This window comes from Podarcis melisellensis (assembly GCF_964234715.1).
Source record: "Podarcis melisellensis genome assembly, chromosome: 1".
NCBI classification, from domain to species: domain Eukaryota; kingdom Metazoa; phylum Chordata; class Lepidosauria; order Squamata; family Lacertidae; genus Podarcis; species Podarcis melisellensis.
Genome location: NC_138528.1, coordinates 109,196,738 through 109,213,626, shown reverse-complemented (window position 1 = coordinate 109,213,626; position 16,889 = coordinate 109,196,738). Strand labels below are relative to the sequence as shown.

The following is a 16,889-nucleotide window of genomic DNA, read 5'->3' as shown; positions in this document are numbered from 1 at the left end:
GCCACTCTTGCTGGCTTTTATTAGAATTTGATTTATCAATCAATGCTCTTCAAATGAGGGGTGTGGCAGGGCATATATAGCAGAGAAACCAGAGGACAAGGCCTGACACCAAATTAAAAACAATGAGCTCAAATGACAAGCTTTCCTATTCTCTGGTGCAGAAATGGCGCATTAAGGTGAAATGTGTGCACAAATGGATCTGTTTTCTGCACTGGTTCATACATGTACTGTACTTAAATCGACTTCTTACACATCATTTAATAGATGCAATTAAATGTTCAAACTGACTTCACTCAAGTGCATTGTCTTTTGAGGTGAAATGAACAATGTATTTGTGCACTGCCTAATCTGCAATGGCTCATTCACACATACACCGTGCAGGCAATAACAGTGATGGGGGGACCAGTGAGCCCACCAGTACCTTGTACGTTGCCCTCAAAAAGGTCTCAGTAAATCTCCCTTCAAAAATCCACAATACACGTGAGACTGTTTGCTCTTCCTGCTCCACTCCTGCTTGCCCCAAGTCTCCTTAAACATGCCAACATTTGACTGAAGGTAATAATTTGATTACTTCCATCCCTTCTGTTCTGAAGGAAGTGGTGCAAATAACTTTTCTCTGGGAGTGTGGCGATGTAGGTGCTTCCTTAGCTCCCATTGACGGAGGGATGGCATGCTCACACCATTTTGTGGACCATTTTGTGGTCCTATTTTCCAGCTCTTTAGATGCGGCAGCCATTTTCTGTTTAAGCCACATCCCCACTGCAGCCATTTTGTAGCTGGCACCCAAGGCACTTTCTCAAAATGCCAAAAAGGTTGGAGACCCCAGCATTAGTCAAAGGGGCACCAAGTAAATATTCAGGAGAGGAAACCATCGCTTGGTAGTAGGGCACACACTTCATAGGCAGAAGTTTCCATTCTTTTCATTTCCATGCAAAAGAATCAGAACAGCTGATCATGAGGCTTATATGTTCACAAGGTAAATTTATTACCCACCAACGTGATTTAATGTAGTTCATCTCATGACAAATATCATATTTTATTATCCAAGCAGCATGGAAGTAATGATGATATCCCAAGCTTGTAAAAAAGGAAGAGAATTGAGGGGTTTCTGTGTGTGCCTGAATTTCACTTGTCCTACTGCATAAGCGGTAAAGCATTTCATCATATTTAGAAAAGAATTACTTTCAAAAAGGTGTCTCCTAGAAAGGGGAGCCTTGAGGTTTAAGATGCAAGGCAAATCTTCTATGGAATGGCAATTTCTCTTTGGAATGCGCAGCTAATGAAATCCTTGCTCTCTACTCAGAATATCTGACAGTAAAATGAATTAGGTTTTCAGGATGAAATAACAAGTTAGAGCTAAAAGCCTTCCTCCCAGCCTTCCCCCTTGGGTGAAATGCGTCTTAGTAAATCTTCCGAAACTCTGTTTGTGACTTTACAAAATCAATAGCAATTGCAGGAACAATATGACTGCTAAATCGGGGCACGATCCAGCAAAAAAAGGCAACCTGGTGAATCAAGCTGGTCACCTTAGCGGAGGCAAGGTCACCAGTCATACTCGCAGGATGTGGCTTTTGGCAATTCAATGGCCCAGTACCTGAGTTAATTAACACTTAATGTCCTGTCCACCCAGCCCTGTCCTTAATGAGATTACCCTCTGCGTTAAGAGCTAAGGTCCATATGAGGGACTCTTTCCTATAACTGGGCACCTCTCAGTCTGCACTGCATTTAAGTTATTTGAGATCATCCAGTAGACTGTTCCACACCACTCTTTTTCAAGGGTGCTGCTCCAACACTTCGGATGTCATCAGGAGCAAAGTATCACCATCCCCACTCAACACTCTTGCCTCTTCCCCCTTCCCAGCCATGCCTGTTGCTTTTATTTTGGGTTAGTCGGGACTCTTGTGGGAGGCAAAAGCCAGTGTTGCTCCAGAAGCACAGGTCTTTATATATATATATATAACCATATTTGCAGCATTCAAGGGAATCCAGAGTAGAATTGGACTTTGCACAATCTATGAAGGCTTGCATGCTTTGTTGTTGTTTAGTCGTTTAGCCGTGTCCAACTCTTCGTGACCCCATGGACCAGAGCACGCCAGGCACTTCTGTCTTCCACTGCCTCCCGCAGTTTGGTCAAACTCATGCTGGTAGCTTCGAGAACACTGTCCAACCATCTCGTCCTCTGTCGTCCCCTTCTCCTTGTGCCCTCCATCTTTCCCAACATCAGGGTCTTTTCCAGGGAGTCTTCACTTCTCATGAGGTGGCCAAAGTATTGGAGTCTCAGCTTCACGATGTCCTTCCAGTGAACACCGCGTTTCCGGACGGCCCTGGGCAGCCGGGCAGCGGATAACCGCTTCTTGCGCAGCCTTCCCTGCGCAAGGTGAGGTGATCCCTGACAGATGAGGTGATCAGGCACTCCCATTTCTTTAAGAACTTGCCATAGTTTGCTGTGGTCGACACAGTCAAAGGCTTCTGCATAGTCAATGAAGCAGAAGTAGATGTCGTTCTGGAACTCTCCATGATCCAGCGCATGTTTGCAATTTGGTCTCTGGTTCCTCTGCCTCTTCTAAATCCAGCTTGCACTTCTGGGAGTTCTTGGTCCACATACTGCTTGAGCCTTCCTTGTAGAATTTTAAGCATAACCTTGCATGCTTTAGGTCAAAGCAAAAAGTTCACACCTAACATTAAACTGTGGTTTCGTGTCATGGGGATGAGCTGCAGCGAGCCTTGGGCTTGCAAACTCCTCACTCCCCACTTCTCACTGGTGTAGCTTGAAGGGGAACAGCAGCTTCTTCTGTTTTAGATTAACCACAGTTTAGGGTTTGGACAGCATGCTAAAGTCCTGTTAATATTAACAGTGGTTTGTTGAAACGTACTATGGCTTCATGCTGGCTTGTTTAAACAAACTATAATTATGGTTACCACAGTTTACCTGGTTCAGATGACATAGCAACCTGTGCTTAACCAAAAAAGGGAGAAGCTTTCAAATTCCTCTGCATGGCTATCCTGAAGGAGGAGGCACATAAACCCAAGGTTCCCCTACACTACTTGTCTCAACCATGCAAAAACCATGGTTTAGGGTTACATCCAACTGAGCTCATCATCAGGCCAAAGTAAGAAAATCCACGTACTGTATATGCTACCTTGAAGCTGGTCCTTGCTATTAGACCTTTTCTCCACGCCCCTTCTTCACATTCCAGTAGCCACCCTAGTAATTACTGGATGAGCAAGTTATATTTCAAGTGGCATCAGACCAAGCCTTATAGAAACTGTTCGAACATGCAGGGAGGAAATGATAAGCAGCCTTGTATTATAGAAGTCTGTTCCGGAGAACAATAACTCTCTCCCTGCTCCCTCTGCCAGCACACACATACCATTTGGAGAAAATAATTTGCCATCTGAGCAAACAAGGGAGATTGAAGTCTACCAGGTTAAGGGGACACATACATACCTCTGCTGAAGAATAGACATGAGTTGCTTGCAGAAATTATCTCCATTTTTGGAAAATCTTTTCAGATCTTGATATGCCCTGTCATACTGAAAACACAAGATACAGACTTGTTTACAGGCTTTAAGGTTTGGGCAACATTTCAGGTCTGCACTCGTTCTGCCTGCCACACAGGAAAAGAAAAGCGTAGGAAGCAGGTGTGTAGCTTGTGTGGGAAGAGAATGAGTATTTGCAGTAGCAAAGGTTTTCTTTTTCTTTTCCATCACTGAATAGGGCATGCAGTGATTGCATACTTTTAAGCCAGAAAACCAGCTGTTGATAATGTACAAGGTCCTTAGGTACGCCTGTATTATTGCTATTACTATTATCATTACTTAAACAACAGGTAGAAGTTCCCAGTGGGTGGATTGCAACGTCTCCCTGAAATCTAGCCAAAATCTCCACCCAACAGAAATGATATCCACACACAGGGAGGAGACCTTTTCAAAATCAACAGAGTTTCTGTAGCACCCACACATCTACACACCCTCTCTGGCATTGAGAGATCTCACACGGCTTAAATAAAATGGTTCTCAGGGTTCGTTTTGTTTCCCATTCCCAATTCCATCACCCTATGCAAACATTGTGCCAGATCAAAGCCCATATGGAAGTGTTTCCATTATAACGCACTCACAGGTCTGAAAAAGAAATAATGGAGATAACCTGTGCTACTCTCCTTTCACATTAAAGGCTCCCCCTCTTGCCAATTTGGGGAAAGGCCAGTGTATGGAGGTTGGATGGGGCTGTGGCTCAGTCTTAGCTTTGCATCCAGAAGATTCCAGGGTCAGTCCCTGGCATTTCCATGTAGGGCTAGAAGAAAGGACTCCTGCTGGAAGCCTTGAAAGCTCCTGTGTTGTCAATCTTGAGTTAGAAGGACCCATGGCCCAGTAGAAAGCAGCTTCCTATTTGGTGTGCTAGGTTTCCTCACTTGCACAAAGCATTCCTGGGAATGCCAGCTTGCTCATTCAGATCTCTCTGTGAGCCAATGTCCAGTTTGTGATTAGGCAAGTCACTATTTTGAAGAAGCTCCTCTGCGACGCGATGCTCCCCTTTCTCTTGGCAAGCCAGAAGTGGAAGGTCACTCTCCCAGTGCTGCTGTGCATTGCCTTCTTTAATATAGTTTCACTGAACATTTTAAAAAAGGAGGCTATCCTCTCTATGCTATGCTCTCTGCCTCAAATGCAAGTGTTTTGCAAAGGATGGAGGAGATCCAGGGAGGAAGGGATCAGGATTTTGCAAGAAAAGGCTTTTTTTTTTGTTCGAGGGAAGCACCACACCTCCTGACATAGTCCTTTGTGAAAAGCATGCTCTGTGACAATTCAGCACAGACCCATTCATTATACCAGTAGAGTTCAACATTCGCAACCGTTACTGCATATAGCCTGCCGTTTTATTATTATATTAATAGATCACTGGTTTCATTTGACACAGTGCTAAGGTGAACATTCCGGCAGTGTGAGGATTTTTCTTTGCATGACAGAACCATTTCCTTCCTGCAGTCCTGGCACTCCCGCTAAATGTGTTCTGGGTTCCCCCTCGACAGGCTTCCTCAGCAGATGTGGGGATGGCAAAGGACATGCGCATAGCGAGAGGAGACATTGTTGTTTAGTCGTTTAGTCGTGTCCGACTCTTCGTGACCCCATGGACCAGAGAACACCAGGGAGAACATACCTTCCAACATTTCTCCAATGAAAATAGGGACATTAATAATAATAATAATAATAATAATAATAATAATAATAATAATAATAATAAACCCTGCCCATCTTACTGGGTTGCCACAGCCACTCTAGGCAGCTTCCAACATACAAAAAACCACAATAAGACATTTAAGAATTTCCTTCTACAGAGCTGCCTTTAGATGCCTTCTAAAGCTTGTATAGTTACTTATCTCCTTGGCTCGGGGTTCGCAAAACTGCATATCTCCTCCCACCCCCCATCCTCAATGAAAATAGGGGCGTCCTAAGGAAAAGCAGGACATTCTGGGATCAAATCAGAAACTGAGACGGCTTCTGTAAACCTGGGACTGTCCCTGGAAAACAGGGACACTTGGAGGGTCCTGGAGAATCGCCTTGGGCTCATCTTACATGCAGAAACTCATGAAGACAGTTTTCTGAGAACGGGTGACCAATACGCCCAACAACCATACCATGCCATAATGAAATGTTTAAATTTCTTTGATTGTCCTTGAATCTTCCTGCCGCACTTGCCATCCTCTCCTGCCATACCAGTGTGGTGCACCACACCCTTTGAGGACCAGTGTGCCAGCGCATAGAGTTTGTTGACCACCACCCTATATTAATTTTAGTATAGCTATGAGAAATACTGCATCATGCCTTTCCTCCCAAAGTGACCAAAGACAGAGCTAACGCCTGCTATAAAATATTATTCTTGCTTTCATTAGATGCAATTGTCATGCTGGTAATAGCCTACAACGAGGGATGTTTACCCTGCAATTGATTACTAGGCATTATGGTAACATTTCTCTTTTCTAGAGATTTTTAAAAAATGAAAATAAAAATATGTCAAATCCAAAGAAGATTTTGCAGCAGAAACTTCTGCTGGCTGGCTCCCAGTTCTCCTGCTGTGCAAGATGCAGCTTGCTAGAAGCAGCAGCCATATTAATATTTTATATCGGATGTTAAATCTTTGCAAGGCATCAGCACTCACTGATGAAGCTGAGCTGTACAAAACAACAAAACAACAACACTTGGAGCAATTTCCCCCACGCGCACACACATAATGGATGCACAGCAAGCCTGGAACTGCAAGCGGTCCTGCCATCTCTTAACAGAGGCAAAGGAAACAAAATGCTTGCTCGAATCCTTGGTAGATTGTGAAGGATCAACATGCGCAAGGCATCCAGCGACCACGTGAACGTTATCCCCAGGGTGGTGTGCGGTTAGCTGGTTTGGTTTTGAACGCAGCTGTACGGAAGTGTGGGTCTTGGGGGGCGGAGCTGGCTGCAGTGGGGAATTGTGCTCCTCTCCAGTGGTGTAGAATGGGGGGCACCGGGGCAGTTGCCCCAGGTGCAAAATTGTTAAGGGTGCCAAATTTCAACACCCAGTGCTCCCTCAGTAGAGCTTCCATTCCTGGCCTCCAGACAACGGATCAACTCTTCTCTTCTTAGCTCTGCAGCTGAGATCTCCCAGGTGATGTGGATGCCGTTGGGCAGTTGAATGTGCATGCATACTCCGTCTGTTTCCCTCCTTCCCACCCACCCCCTCAGCATGGCCCTGGCCTCAGGCAACCCACACTATGCCACTGCTCCTCTCTCTAATTGCATGCTGTGTTCCTGATCAAAACCATCCTCCCTGCGCCGTTTTCCTCCCCTCAATCTTCTGTTTAGTCAGAAGCAGATCCCATTGTGTTCCAGTAGGGCTCACTCCCAAGTAAATGTGTTTATGATTGCAGCCCTGAACTTACAGTTATATATATTGTCTATATCCCTGTGTTTCCCCAGACAGTTCAGAGGAGACAATTTCATGTGACTTATTTATTTATGTCCTTATTTTTGTTAACTCACGTTGATGGAGCATAGGGCCTCTGATTCTCAGGATTGTGGGTTCGAGCAAAAAGACTCCTGCATTGCAGAGGGGTTGGACTAGATAGCCCTTGGGGTCCCTTCCAACTCAACAATTCTATTATTATTCTTTCTCAGCTTCTCACATCCATCTTTGGATATATACCTCTTCTAAGTTCTCCCCAGTTTTCTGCTGCATATTTATCCACCTTTCCCCTCAGATTAGCTTTTCCTCTAAGAAAACCCCGTTTTATCCTCACATCAGCCCTGCAAAGTAATGAGAGCCAGTGTGGTCTAGTGGTTAGAGCGGTGGACTCGTAATCTGGGGAACTGGGTTCGATTCCCCCCTCCTCCACATGCAGCTGCTGGGTGACCTTGGGCTAGTCACACTTCTTGAAGTCTCTCAGCCCCACTCACCTCACAGAGTGTTTGTTGTGGGGGAGGAAGGGAAAGGAGAATGCTAGCCGCTTTGAGACTCCTTCGGGTAGTGATAAAGCAGGATATCAAATCCAAACTCTTCTTCTAATGACTGGCTCAAGGTAAGCCAGTAAGATTCACAACCAAAGGGTGATTTAAGTGTGTGTTGCTTGGCCTGCTTCTCTGTTCCAATCTACGTTACAGCTTCTGAACTGAACTCAAGGCAACCATTCAAATGATCAGGCATCACATACACGGCTTAAGCCTAACATTTGAGTAGAGATAATCAGCAACAGGAGGCCTTGGGGCCAAATCTGGTCCTTTGAAAACGACAAGCTGTCTAGCTTTGCAAGTGGTGTGCTGGGGTGGGGGAGTTGTGGCTCTGGCAACATCACATGCCCACAATACTCTCCCAGGGCAGGGTGGGAATGCAACAACAAATATATAAAACTGCCCTGCTGCAAAATAGCAGAAACAGCAACTTAACCCCACCCAGCAGCTCTCTCTGCCTTCCAGTTTCTGACCAGGATACGACGAGACTCCTGCCACCTTCGAAACTCAAGTTAGGTCAGTCCAGCATCCTTGGCTACTCTTCGAGCTTTGCTAGGCCTCTGTCCAGAAAGCCGGTGCCACATCTGCGAGGCTGGGAAGAGGAATCTTGAAGAAGCAATCGGGGTGTATGCGTGTCGCATTGCCAGCAAAGCACTTTGGCAGCTCAAAGGCAGGCAGGCAGAAAAATCAGTCCCTCTCTCTGATGTAGACCACCAGCCAGGTATTCTTCAGTGGCTGTGAATCATGAATCCATTGTGGCCCCCAAGCCCCACATATACTAAGCTGAGAGAGAGAAGGGGGGAGGGCTATGAATGAAATAAGAGGTTACTCACTATGCAGCCTTCCAGTGGGTTCTTCATTCTGAACTGCCGGATTCTGTTCTCGTATTTCTGCCTCTGCCCTAACTTGTCCGCTTGGAATTCTAGGAGGCTGGAAGTTCCATGGCAATCAAGCCGGTGTGTCAGCCAAGTGGCTAATTAAGGGACTAACCCTGCAGCTGATTTCATCCCAGCTACTTCCTGGTAATGAAAGAAGATCCAGAGCCCCTCAAACAATCGCGTACAGCAAGGTGACCAACAACTGTTATGGCCCCTTGCCTTGTTTTTCTGTTACATTGGTACCTCGGGTTAAGAACTTAATTCGTTCTGGAGGTCCTGAAATCGTTCTTAACCAGGGCACCACTTTAGCTAATGGGGCCTCCCGCCGCTGTGTTATTTCTGTTCTCATCCTGAAGCAAAGTTCTTAACCCGAGGTACTATTTCTGGGTTAGCGGAGTCTGTAACTTGAAGCGTCTGTAACCCGAGGTACCACTATAATGCATTTACAAAATGTTCTGAAATTCTTTATGAATTAATTCATTAATAATAAACCAGGCTTAACTTTTAGCAAATGTTTTGCTACTTGGGTTTGACTGGTCATCTGTATCACATCATTAGGGTTGCCATACATGGGATTTCCAAGTGAAAATAGCAGCCAGGATGAAGTTTTGGGAAATGGTGATTTTGAGATTGATTCCTAAGAAAAGCCCAACAACTTTGTGTTCCATTGCCCAAAAAAGGCTTAAAAAATTTTGTGTCCTGAATTTTACTTATAGAAATATGGCAACCCTATAACTGCATGAATGGGACACAGTTGACCTAGGGCCAGCTGCATATCTTAGGCTGAACTACCTTGTACACCTTTTGTGTAGATCAAAGGGAATGGGGTTTTTTTTGGGGGGGGGACTCTCTAAGTGGTGTTTTTTGTTGTTGTTGTTTTTGCTTTTTCTCTCATTTCTTAAACATTAGGTTAAAGTCTCTCCCTCCAGCTCCAAAGCTTCTCACCCTGCCAAAACAAAAGACCAGTTTTGCCTTTCTGCAGAATGGGTGCAAGAATCACACAAGTTCCAGCCACGAGTGGATTTAAGGGGAAGAGTGTCTGCAACGGTGCCTGCTCTCATAGGAGAAACCTAGATTTCCACAGAGGGAGAAACAGGGCCAAGACATTTTTGCTGCCTGAGACAAAAAAAATAGCTTTTCTGCCACTGCTGCTGGCTCCACCACCACGACCTGAAGCGACAGGAGGCAGCCTGGGGACGCCCTGGTACACTGAAGGCAGTGGGGGAGAAAAAAGGAGGTCAGAGAGGAGTGAGAAGTAGCGGCGGCAGCAGCAGCCCTGTTCTTACCAGGTGACAACCATGGGTGACAAGCGAAAGAGGCAGGGAGCAGCATGTCCCTGGACCTGCTGTTCCATGTTCAGTCCCTGGCATCTCCAGGGTCTCAGGAAGCCGGGGATGTGAAAAGCTTTGGCCTTAGATGCTGGAGAGCAACTTCCCATCAGAGTAGACAATGGGGAGATGTAAACAGACAAGTAGTAGAAGGCTATGCACACACACTGCAAAGAAGGCAAGTGAAGAGGCCTAATGCTTTAGTGTTTATTATGAAAGTGTTTTCAAATCAAAATGCACAATATTGATTGGATCCAAATATTCCAGGAAGAATTTTAATTTTTCATATTTAAAAGGGGGGGGGGGAGGAGAGAAAAGAAACCCAGAAGCAAAATCCAAGGCTAAAACACAGTGCTGTATTTCTGACAGTGAAATATACCAGTAAGTTATAGTTCAAACTGTTGGATTGTCTTGAAAACACAGGTGGAAAATTGCACCATTTTGTCCTGACCTGACCTGCTGAAAGTAACCACCATGCAGAGCACACAAATGTGGCTACTGTTTTCAGTATTTAGAAATTTGCAGGGAGATAGAAAAACACCCTCTTGTGTATCAAACCAGCGTGTACCGTTCTCCTTTGAGATGATTCTCATTACCAGTGGTCCTAGTCATCACTACACATCACTAAAGCCCTAGGCTAAAATTAAGGCCAAAATAAATACTATCAAAATACACGTACCCCCTCCTGCCCTCCATGAAAGTAAGTGGAGGCTAGTTCCTAAGTGTATAACTTTATACAAGCAGATCAGTTGCTTCAGTTTCTCTGTCATTACAACTGGAACTTCCTTGTAAGGAAAAATGTGCTAAGTAACTTCTCAATAAATAAACAAATAAATACCAAGACAACTATTTTTAAAAGGAGAAGCTAAAAAATATGGGCAGTTTTTAGCAACGTCCCAGTAGAATCCAAACAAACTAAATCACACTCAAGTTATGTTTAAGTGCAATCAGAGGATTTTTGAAGTTTTGATTTGTGATTTCAAGGCAACTCCATTTATTAAACACTGTGGGTTTTGAGTATTTTGGTCACTCTCACAGTGGCCTACAGAACTGTTGTAATTTTATTATTTGACAAGAGGATTAAATAATGTATACAGGAGGAAATATAACACCAGGAAGCCTTTAAACAAAAATAAAAATAAAACAGTTCGGAGGAGGGGGCAAATAAAGAAATCCCATCTTCTTCTCATTTGTGAGAATTACAGAAAGCCGAAATTAATAGCGTATGAGTTTGGGGAGATGAGAAATATGGACTTCAATAGCCCTATATTCAGAACCCTCTACCATACACTGCAAAAGGGAATGGCAGAAGAACGTCGACCTGAACAACCAGAATACCGTGTAACCTATGCCTTCATATGTACAATGTAAAGACATTCAAAACAAGCTGGCATTGGGTTACACAACTATCTGCCCATAGTTTATTGCAAAATACAGCACGCTCACACCTATGCACGCACGCACGCACGCAGGCACACACAATAATTTTATTGTTTGTTGCAACACGCTCTGTTCCAGTAGCAGAATGACTTGAAAGGAAAGGTGCATTAATTGATAAAAGAACCACCATGATCACTCCATGGCTTGATATTGTCACTTTTTTGATTATGTGTGAAGATTGGCGATTACCCTCCTTTCCCTACAGTCCCAAATCTAGGCTTTTGGGGTGTATATGCTCATTAGTTCCTTGCAAGTTACAACATACCAGCTGTTAAGGAAGAAACCAGCTTCACTGAATGACAGCAGGAAAGGGGGAGAACGTGCCATGCAAATGCTTCCTAAGGGAAGCTAAGATTTCTTTGCACACCGTTTCCTCTCGTTTAGCAACCCATCCGTAATATCTCCCCCATAAACAAACTCTGGGCTAGTTCACAGAGGGTACTGGCACGTAGACCATGGAAGTGGCAGGGTACAGGGGGAGAGCTTGGGACTCATGTTCCTTTCTCTCCCTTGTATACAGCAGGGATGGCTGGCATGTTGCCCTACAGATGTTGCTGCATTCCCCGTTCCCTTCAGCCCAGCATGGCCAGTCATCAGGGATGATGGGAAATGTAGTCCTGAAGCATCTCAAAGATACCACTCTTGGCAATTCTTGGTATAGGGAGCTTAAATATCAGCTAGGGTTTAGACATGCCGGCATCTATGCAAACCCCACTGAAGTGTGCAGCGGAAAAAAGGATGCACAGATAATGTGCACAGGCCCAAGATCACATTCAAGGTTCTGCACGCGGGGGGGGGGGGGGAGCATGAGTGAATCCCAGGCTGAACCCACATCCTGCCAGATTTGGGGCCTACATGCTGGGTCTTCTGTGAACCAGGCCTCGGATATAAACATACACAAAGGGGTGGGTGGGTGGGAGAATGGAAAGTAACTCCACAAGAAATGAAGTCATGTGTTGAACAAATTCAAAAATGGCAACGAACATACATGTATATTTCTTTTTGGCATTTTAAAAATCTGGCACTCTACAGTCGGGATGGAGAGTGCAAATCAAACCCCACACTTCCATCCTCAAGTGGATATATATGTTGAAGATACCTGGCCTTCACTCATTTGTCCCACTTTAAAAATATACATAAAAACACACTTTTTTGTTTTTGTTTTTTAAAAAAGTGTGTTCCATGCCAATACTTAACTGAGGAAATGCACACAACAATAGATCTTACTCCACTACCCCAAGAGCTGGCTAATAAAAAAGTTCAGTCTAGCTAATGGCTACTAACTTCCACACACCGTTTTTTCTTCATTTTTGTCGCTACGCTACACATTTCGGTCACTGCATCTTTTACTCTACTGCTAAAAGAGACCAAACCAAAGAGCTTTTTTTTTCCCTAACAAGAGCTTGTTTACACAAGACAGTTTTGATAATACTAATCCAGGAAACTGAATACTGGTTAGTTTCTAGAAGGGCTTCCTGTGATTGATTACATTTTTTCTTTCTTCCTGGATCCAGCGGCACTTGGCATACACCATAGTGAGAGGCTAACATTGAATTTATGGGCCTACAAAGCGTATTCTCCCTAATTTCAATCCCCTAAGTGAATGGGGAAGCCCTCCCCTTATCGACAGCATCAAAGCGTCTATATCCTTGGTGTTTAAGACTGAGCTGTAATGAAGTCATTTTGTAACCCAGCTAACTTCACATCGTGCTTTGTAACAGTTTTCTGGTTGCCTGAGGCAAGGTTCAGGAGCTTTCCTCCCCTTAACCTGATTACTGTGCATTTCACTGCAACAGTGTGAGCTTATAGAAGCTAATGATGGCAGCTGTTGCTTCTACATTCCCTCCAAAAGCAATGCTTCCACATTCTGGGAAAACCAGACATCTGTCCAAAACTCCTGCCTAAGCAACGCCATAGAGCATTTTGAAAGTCCCAGCCTCCCAATCTGTGTTTGTTGTAAAACTAACCAAAAAACTGAATATAAACTATTGATGCATCCACTTTGCCTTACTATGACAGCGCTTCACATCCAATGCCCATGAGACTCTCTTTATTCAAGTTCTATGCTGCACAGAGGACTCAAAACTTAGATGCACCGGATTATTAGTTATGAGAAACTTAAGAGCCAACCCACAATGACTCTTAAATGACAGAATGGAAAGATAGATTCTAGTGGCAACTAATATCCAATATCCATAGCGGTTCTGATATTGTTTTATATCCCTCCACTCTAATATACTTCCTGTTCTTCAGCTCTCAAGTTACTTTTACTACATTCACTTTATGGGCACCCTTAATTTGTGTTTTGCATGTTGGCACATGTCACATAACCTTTTTTTTTTGTATTTTGCAGAGAAACTGATTTTTCCACTGGGTCCTGATGGGCTGAAGTGACACTGCTGAAATATCAACACACGCAAAATGAATGAACATAACACAGATCTGGAATCTAACTTGTTGCGTCGAGATTTACGAGACCGATCCAGCACACCTCAACCCACTAGGGAACAGCTATTAACCAAAAACATGTTCTGTTGGGTTGGCTTCAAAAATGGCCGCATGAATTGTGATGATGAATAACCTTTCCCCTGCAAAGAACCACCACCTTTCCATTCTCTCATGTATAGAATAAAGCCAGAGTATAATAAATACTGTAAGGCTTGAGCAAATGTTAAGGGTGATTTGGTTGCAGGAGATGTGCAAAAAGGATTTATGGCTCAAAATAATTTCTGATGGGAGACAGGGCTCTTATGATTCCAAGCAATTGCTTATTGCTTCTTTCCACCTTTCCCTGCATGTAGTTCTTTGGCATACATGTTACCTCTGTGCCCAACACCAACAGAAAACAAAAATGGCACACAGAAAAGAGAAGTTGTCTTCTTTGCCGAAACTGGCTTTACTAAGCACAGAAATAATGTGAAAAAAAGGTCGCTTTATCTAAGGATCTTATGGAAAACAAGGAAACCTCTACTGCAGAGAGATGAAGAGTGGGGGGGAAGGATCTAACTCTTCTTATTCCTGCTGATTTCCTTTAAGAAGATATCAATAGCTACAGGTGAATCTTTAGCAGGAAATCAACAGGCTTACAATCACTGCCAGTTGTATTTCTCTAGTAATTAAGAAGAGCCTTGGATGCTTGTTGCTGACTCACACTGGGGTACATCTAGCCATCAGTTTTCCGTGTTCCTGGGTTGCGCTCAATGGCGCCAATAATTGCAAGTGTTGTGGGCTAAGAAAGAGAGAAAAGACTGCTATGAGACTCGTACAACCATCAAAGTTCCCTTGGGGACTCCTCTGTGGTGTGGCACAGGACCAGTATTAAGTAAACTGTTCTCTCACAAGTAAGTTGATGAAGTGGGAAGAACCAGGGCACTCTCTTCTCTTAAAATCAGAGCCACCTGGCCACACAATCTACCAAGAACACAACCTCATACCAAGCAGGGTTAATTACAAGGGTTGATAGACTGTGTCCTTGTTGAATCCCGAATGAACTGCCTAATATTTATTTTAAGTGTGGGCAAAAGCTTTCTAGCAGGCACTTAAAAGAAACCTCAGGCAGTAGAACAGGGATGGAAAACCTCTAGATGTTGTTGGACTCCATTGGCCCCAGCCAGAGCTGGCAAAGGTCAGGGATGATGTCCAATGATAATCAGAGAGCAACAGGTTCCCCATCTGAGTAATAAGGCCTAATTTTCACAAGAAGTATGCGAGGAGGTAGAACTGTGTCTGGACTGTACCACTTCAGTGCAAAAGGGGGTGGCACACGTGATTTAAAACAATTCCCTGACTGACAGGAGAACGGCTTTAAGCTTGAACATCCTCAACCTATCCCATGACTTCTAGTTTCTATGCACTATGCACATGGAATATATTTGTATGGCAAAAGTATTCAGTCAACTTAGTCCCCAATTGCTGTATGCAGTGGTACAGTCCAGACACAGGCTGCCAATGCACCATGCAGATATCTTCCCAATGTCTTGTATCTACTTTACTCCCAGTAAGCAATTCTTTTCTGCCTCTATTCTTCTTGATGCTGGTTCTAAATATGATCCAAGTCCAACTTTTGTATACATGACTATGCGCTCAAGTAAGCATCTTTCTTCTGAAACTAAACAAAAGGCATCTCCAGAATTTTTTTAAAATCAAACTGGAGGTTAAAACGGCAAGGCAGGACTCATCTGTAAGACTTGAGTTGTTCTTACCTGATGTAAACATAGTTTGGGCATTTGCACAAACAGTGAGCTCTGATCTAATTTGCCACCAATCTTGTAAAAGACAGCTAAAATTCCATCTTACAATAACTACGGTTTCATATGGACTGGCTCCATTACAGGCGGTTTAGAATACTAATGCACCATTTTAAAACTCCTCTCTAGCGTGAGGGGAGTGACCACTGTGTTTGTAGTGGGAGTTTCTAAAGTCAGCATTCTTCAGCACAAAAACAGCAAATTAAAACAAAACCAACCTAGAACTAAAGAGGAACTTTTATAAAGTTTTGTTGTAACGCTAGATACCGGGCTAGAGAAATGAAGCACGGAAACGTACCTTAAAACTTGGCAGTCCCTGGCCCTGATGTGAAGTCTGAAAGAGAATCTTGCTCCCTTTCATCCACAAGTCACCCCCAAATAAGATCTAAAATAAATAATCATCAAAGCCTACAGAAGAAAGTACTGCTCCCATCTGGTCATGTATATACATACAGCATGCCTACATAAAGAACATGGTGTGGCGCTGTCATTCACAAACAGGAAACACAGCAGTACGCTATCAGAAGCTTTAAATACTCCATGTGTTTTGTTTTTCTCTGATGTTGAGAAACAAAAAGAATAAGGGAAGGAAGAAAAGACAAAACAAAACGAAAAACAAATCCCAGCATTCACAACCGATTGACTGCCAGTAGCAAACAGTTCGTCTTGTTCGTGTATCCGTGTTTAATCCAGGGATTAGTGTTCCTCTGCGGAGCTGCCCCCAGTGAGATACCCGTTTGTTCCGCTCGTCCCATTGGTGGTGGCTGAGCTGTGGGAGGTCTTTGAATGAGGAGCTGTGGTGGGCTCTTCGTCTGAACTAGACTCAATGTCACTTCGGTCATCCTTCGCCTGCAAAAACAAAACAAAAAAAACGGGTGTGAAAAAGGGGGAGGGAGGTAACGTATTGGAGGTTATTTCATAACGGAAATTAAATCAACCCTCCCCTTGTTCACACCCCCCAATCCGAAGTTAAACATAACCTATCAAGCTTCTATCTAGCCTTTACTCTTAAAGCTTTTCATCTGTTTGCTTTCAAGTGTTGCACACAATAGTATGGTGGGGAACAACTGCTCCTGCCCTGTCTCATATAAAGTGAGGTTTTGTTGTTTTAACATTGAAGGAGGGCCACATGGGTGAGGGAACTTAAATCACCTCCCCCCCCCCCCCGCCTCCATCTTATCTCCCTGTACGCTATCAGTTCAAGCCTTTCTTCTTCCAGCCCAGCTCACTTCTGGTCTTGGAAGCAGGATGTGAGGAGGTAGAGAAAGGAAGTGGAGGTGCAGGGAGGTGGATTTGATATCCCGCCTTTCACTCCCTTTAAGGATTCTCAAAGTGGCTAACAATCTCCTTTCCCTTCCTCCCCCACAACAAACACTCTGTGAGGTGAGTGGGGCTGGGAGACTTCAAAGAAGTGTGACTGGCCCAAGGTCATTTCCCATGTTTAAACAACCCGATACATATCTCTCTTTCACTCCTGAGAACATGCTCAATACCTTTGGGCTTGGAAGCCCTCAACAAGCG

The 16,889-nt window shown here is 44.0% G+C and overlaps 2 protein-coding genes and 1 long non-coding RNA gene across 7 annotated transcripts in view; 1 reads left to right on the top strand and 2 right to left on the bottom strand.

Annotated features, from left to right (window-relative positions):
* Positions 1-8,434, bottom strand: part of NOSTRIN (nitric oxide synthase trafficking) — a 30,292-nt gene extending 21,858 nt beyond the window's left edge. The window contains exons 1-2 of the mRNA XM_081923765.1: positions 8,309-8,434; positions 3,449-3,534 (exon numbers count right to left, since the gene is read on the bottom strand). Of these exons, the coding sequence (XP_081779891.1) occupies positions 3,449-3,534; positions 8,309-8,335 (113 nt within the window). The 5' untranslated portion in view covers positions 8,336-8,434. The remainder of the gene's footprint in view (positions 1-3,448; positions 3,535-8,308) is intronic.
* LOC309376874 lies at positions 420-13,549 on the top strand. 4 transcript variants are annotated; one of them, XR_014171320.1, is made up of 4 exons: positions 420-976; positions 7,941-8,196; positions 8,402-8,544; positions 13,475-13,549. It is a non-coding gene; the product is annotated as an uncharacterized lncRNA (long non-coding RNA). The 4 variants fall into 4 exon arrangements; XR_014171321.1 differs by lacking the exon at positions 420-976 and adding an exon at positions 5,213-6,636; XR_014171319.1 differs by lacking the exon at positions 7,941-8,196.
* Positions 9,873-16,889, bottom strand: part of CERS6 (ceramide synthase 6) — a 77,896-nt gene continuing 70,879 nt past the window's right edge. For both annotated transcript variants that reach the window (XM_081923603.1, XM_081923604.1), the window contains one exon: positions 9,873-16,217. In XM_081923603.1, the coding sequence (XP_081779729.1) occupies positions 16,065-16,217 (153 nt within the window). In that variant the 3' untranslated portion in view covers positions 9,873-16,064. The remainder of the gene's footprint in view (positions 16,218-16,889) is intronic.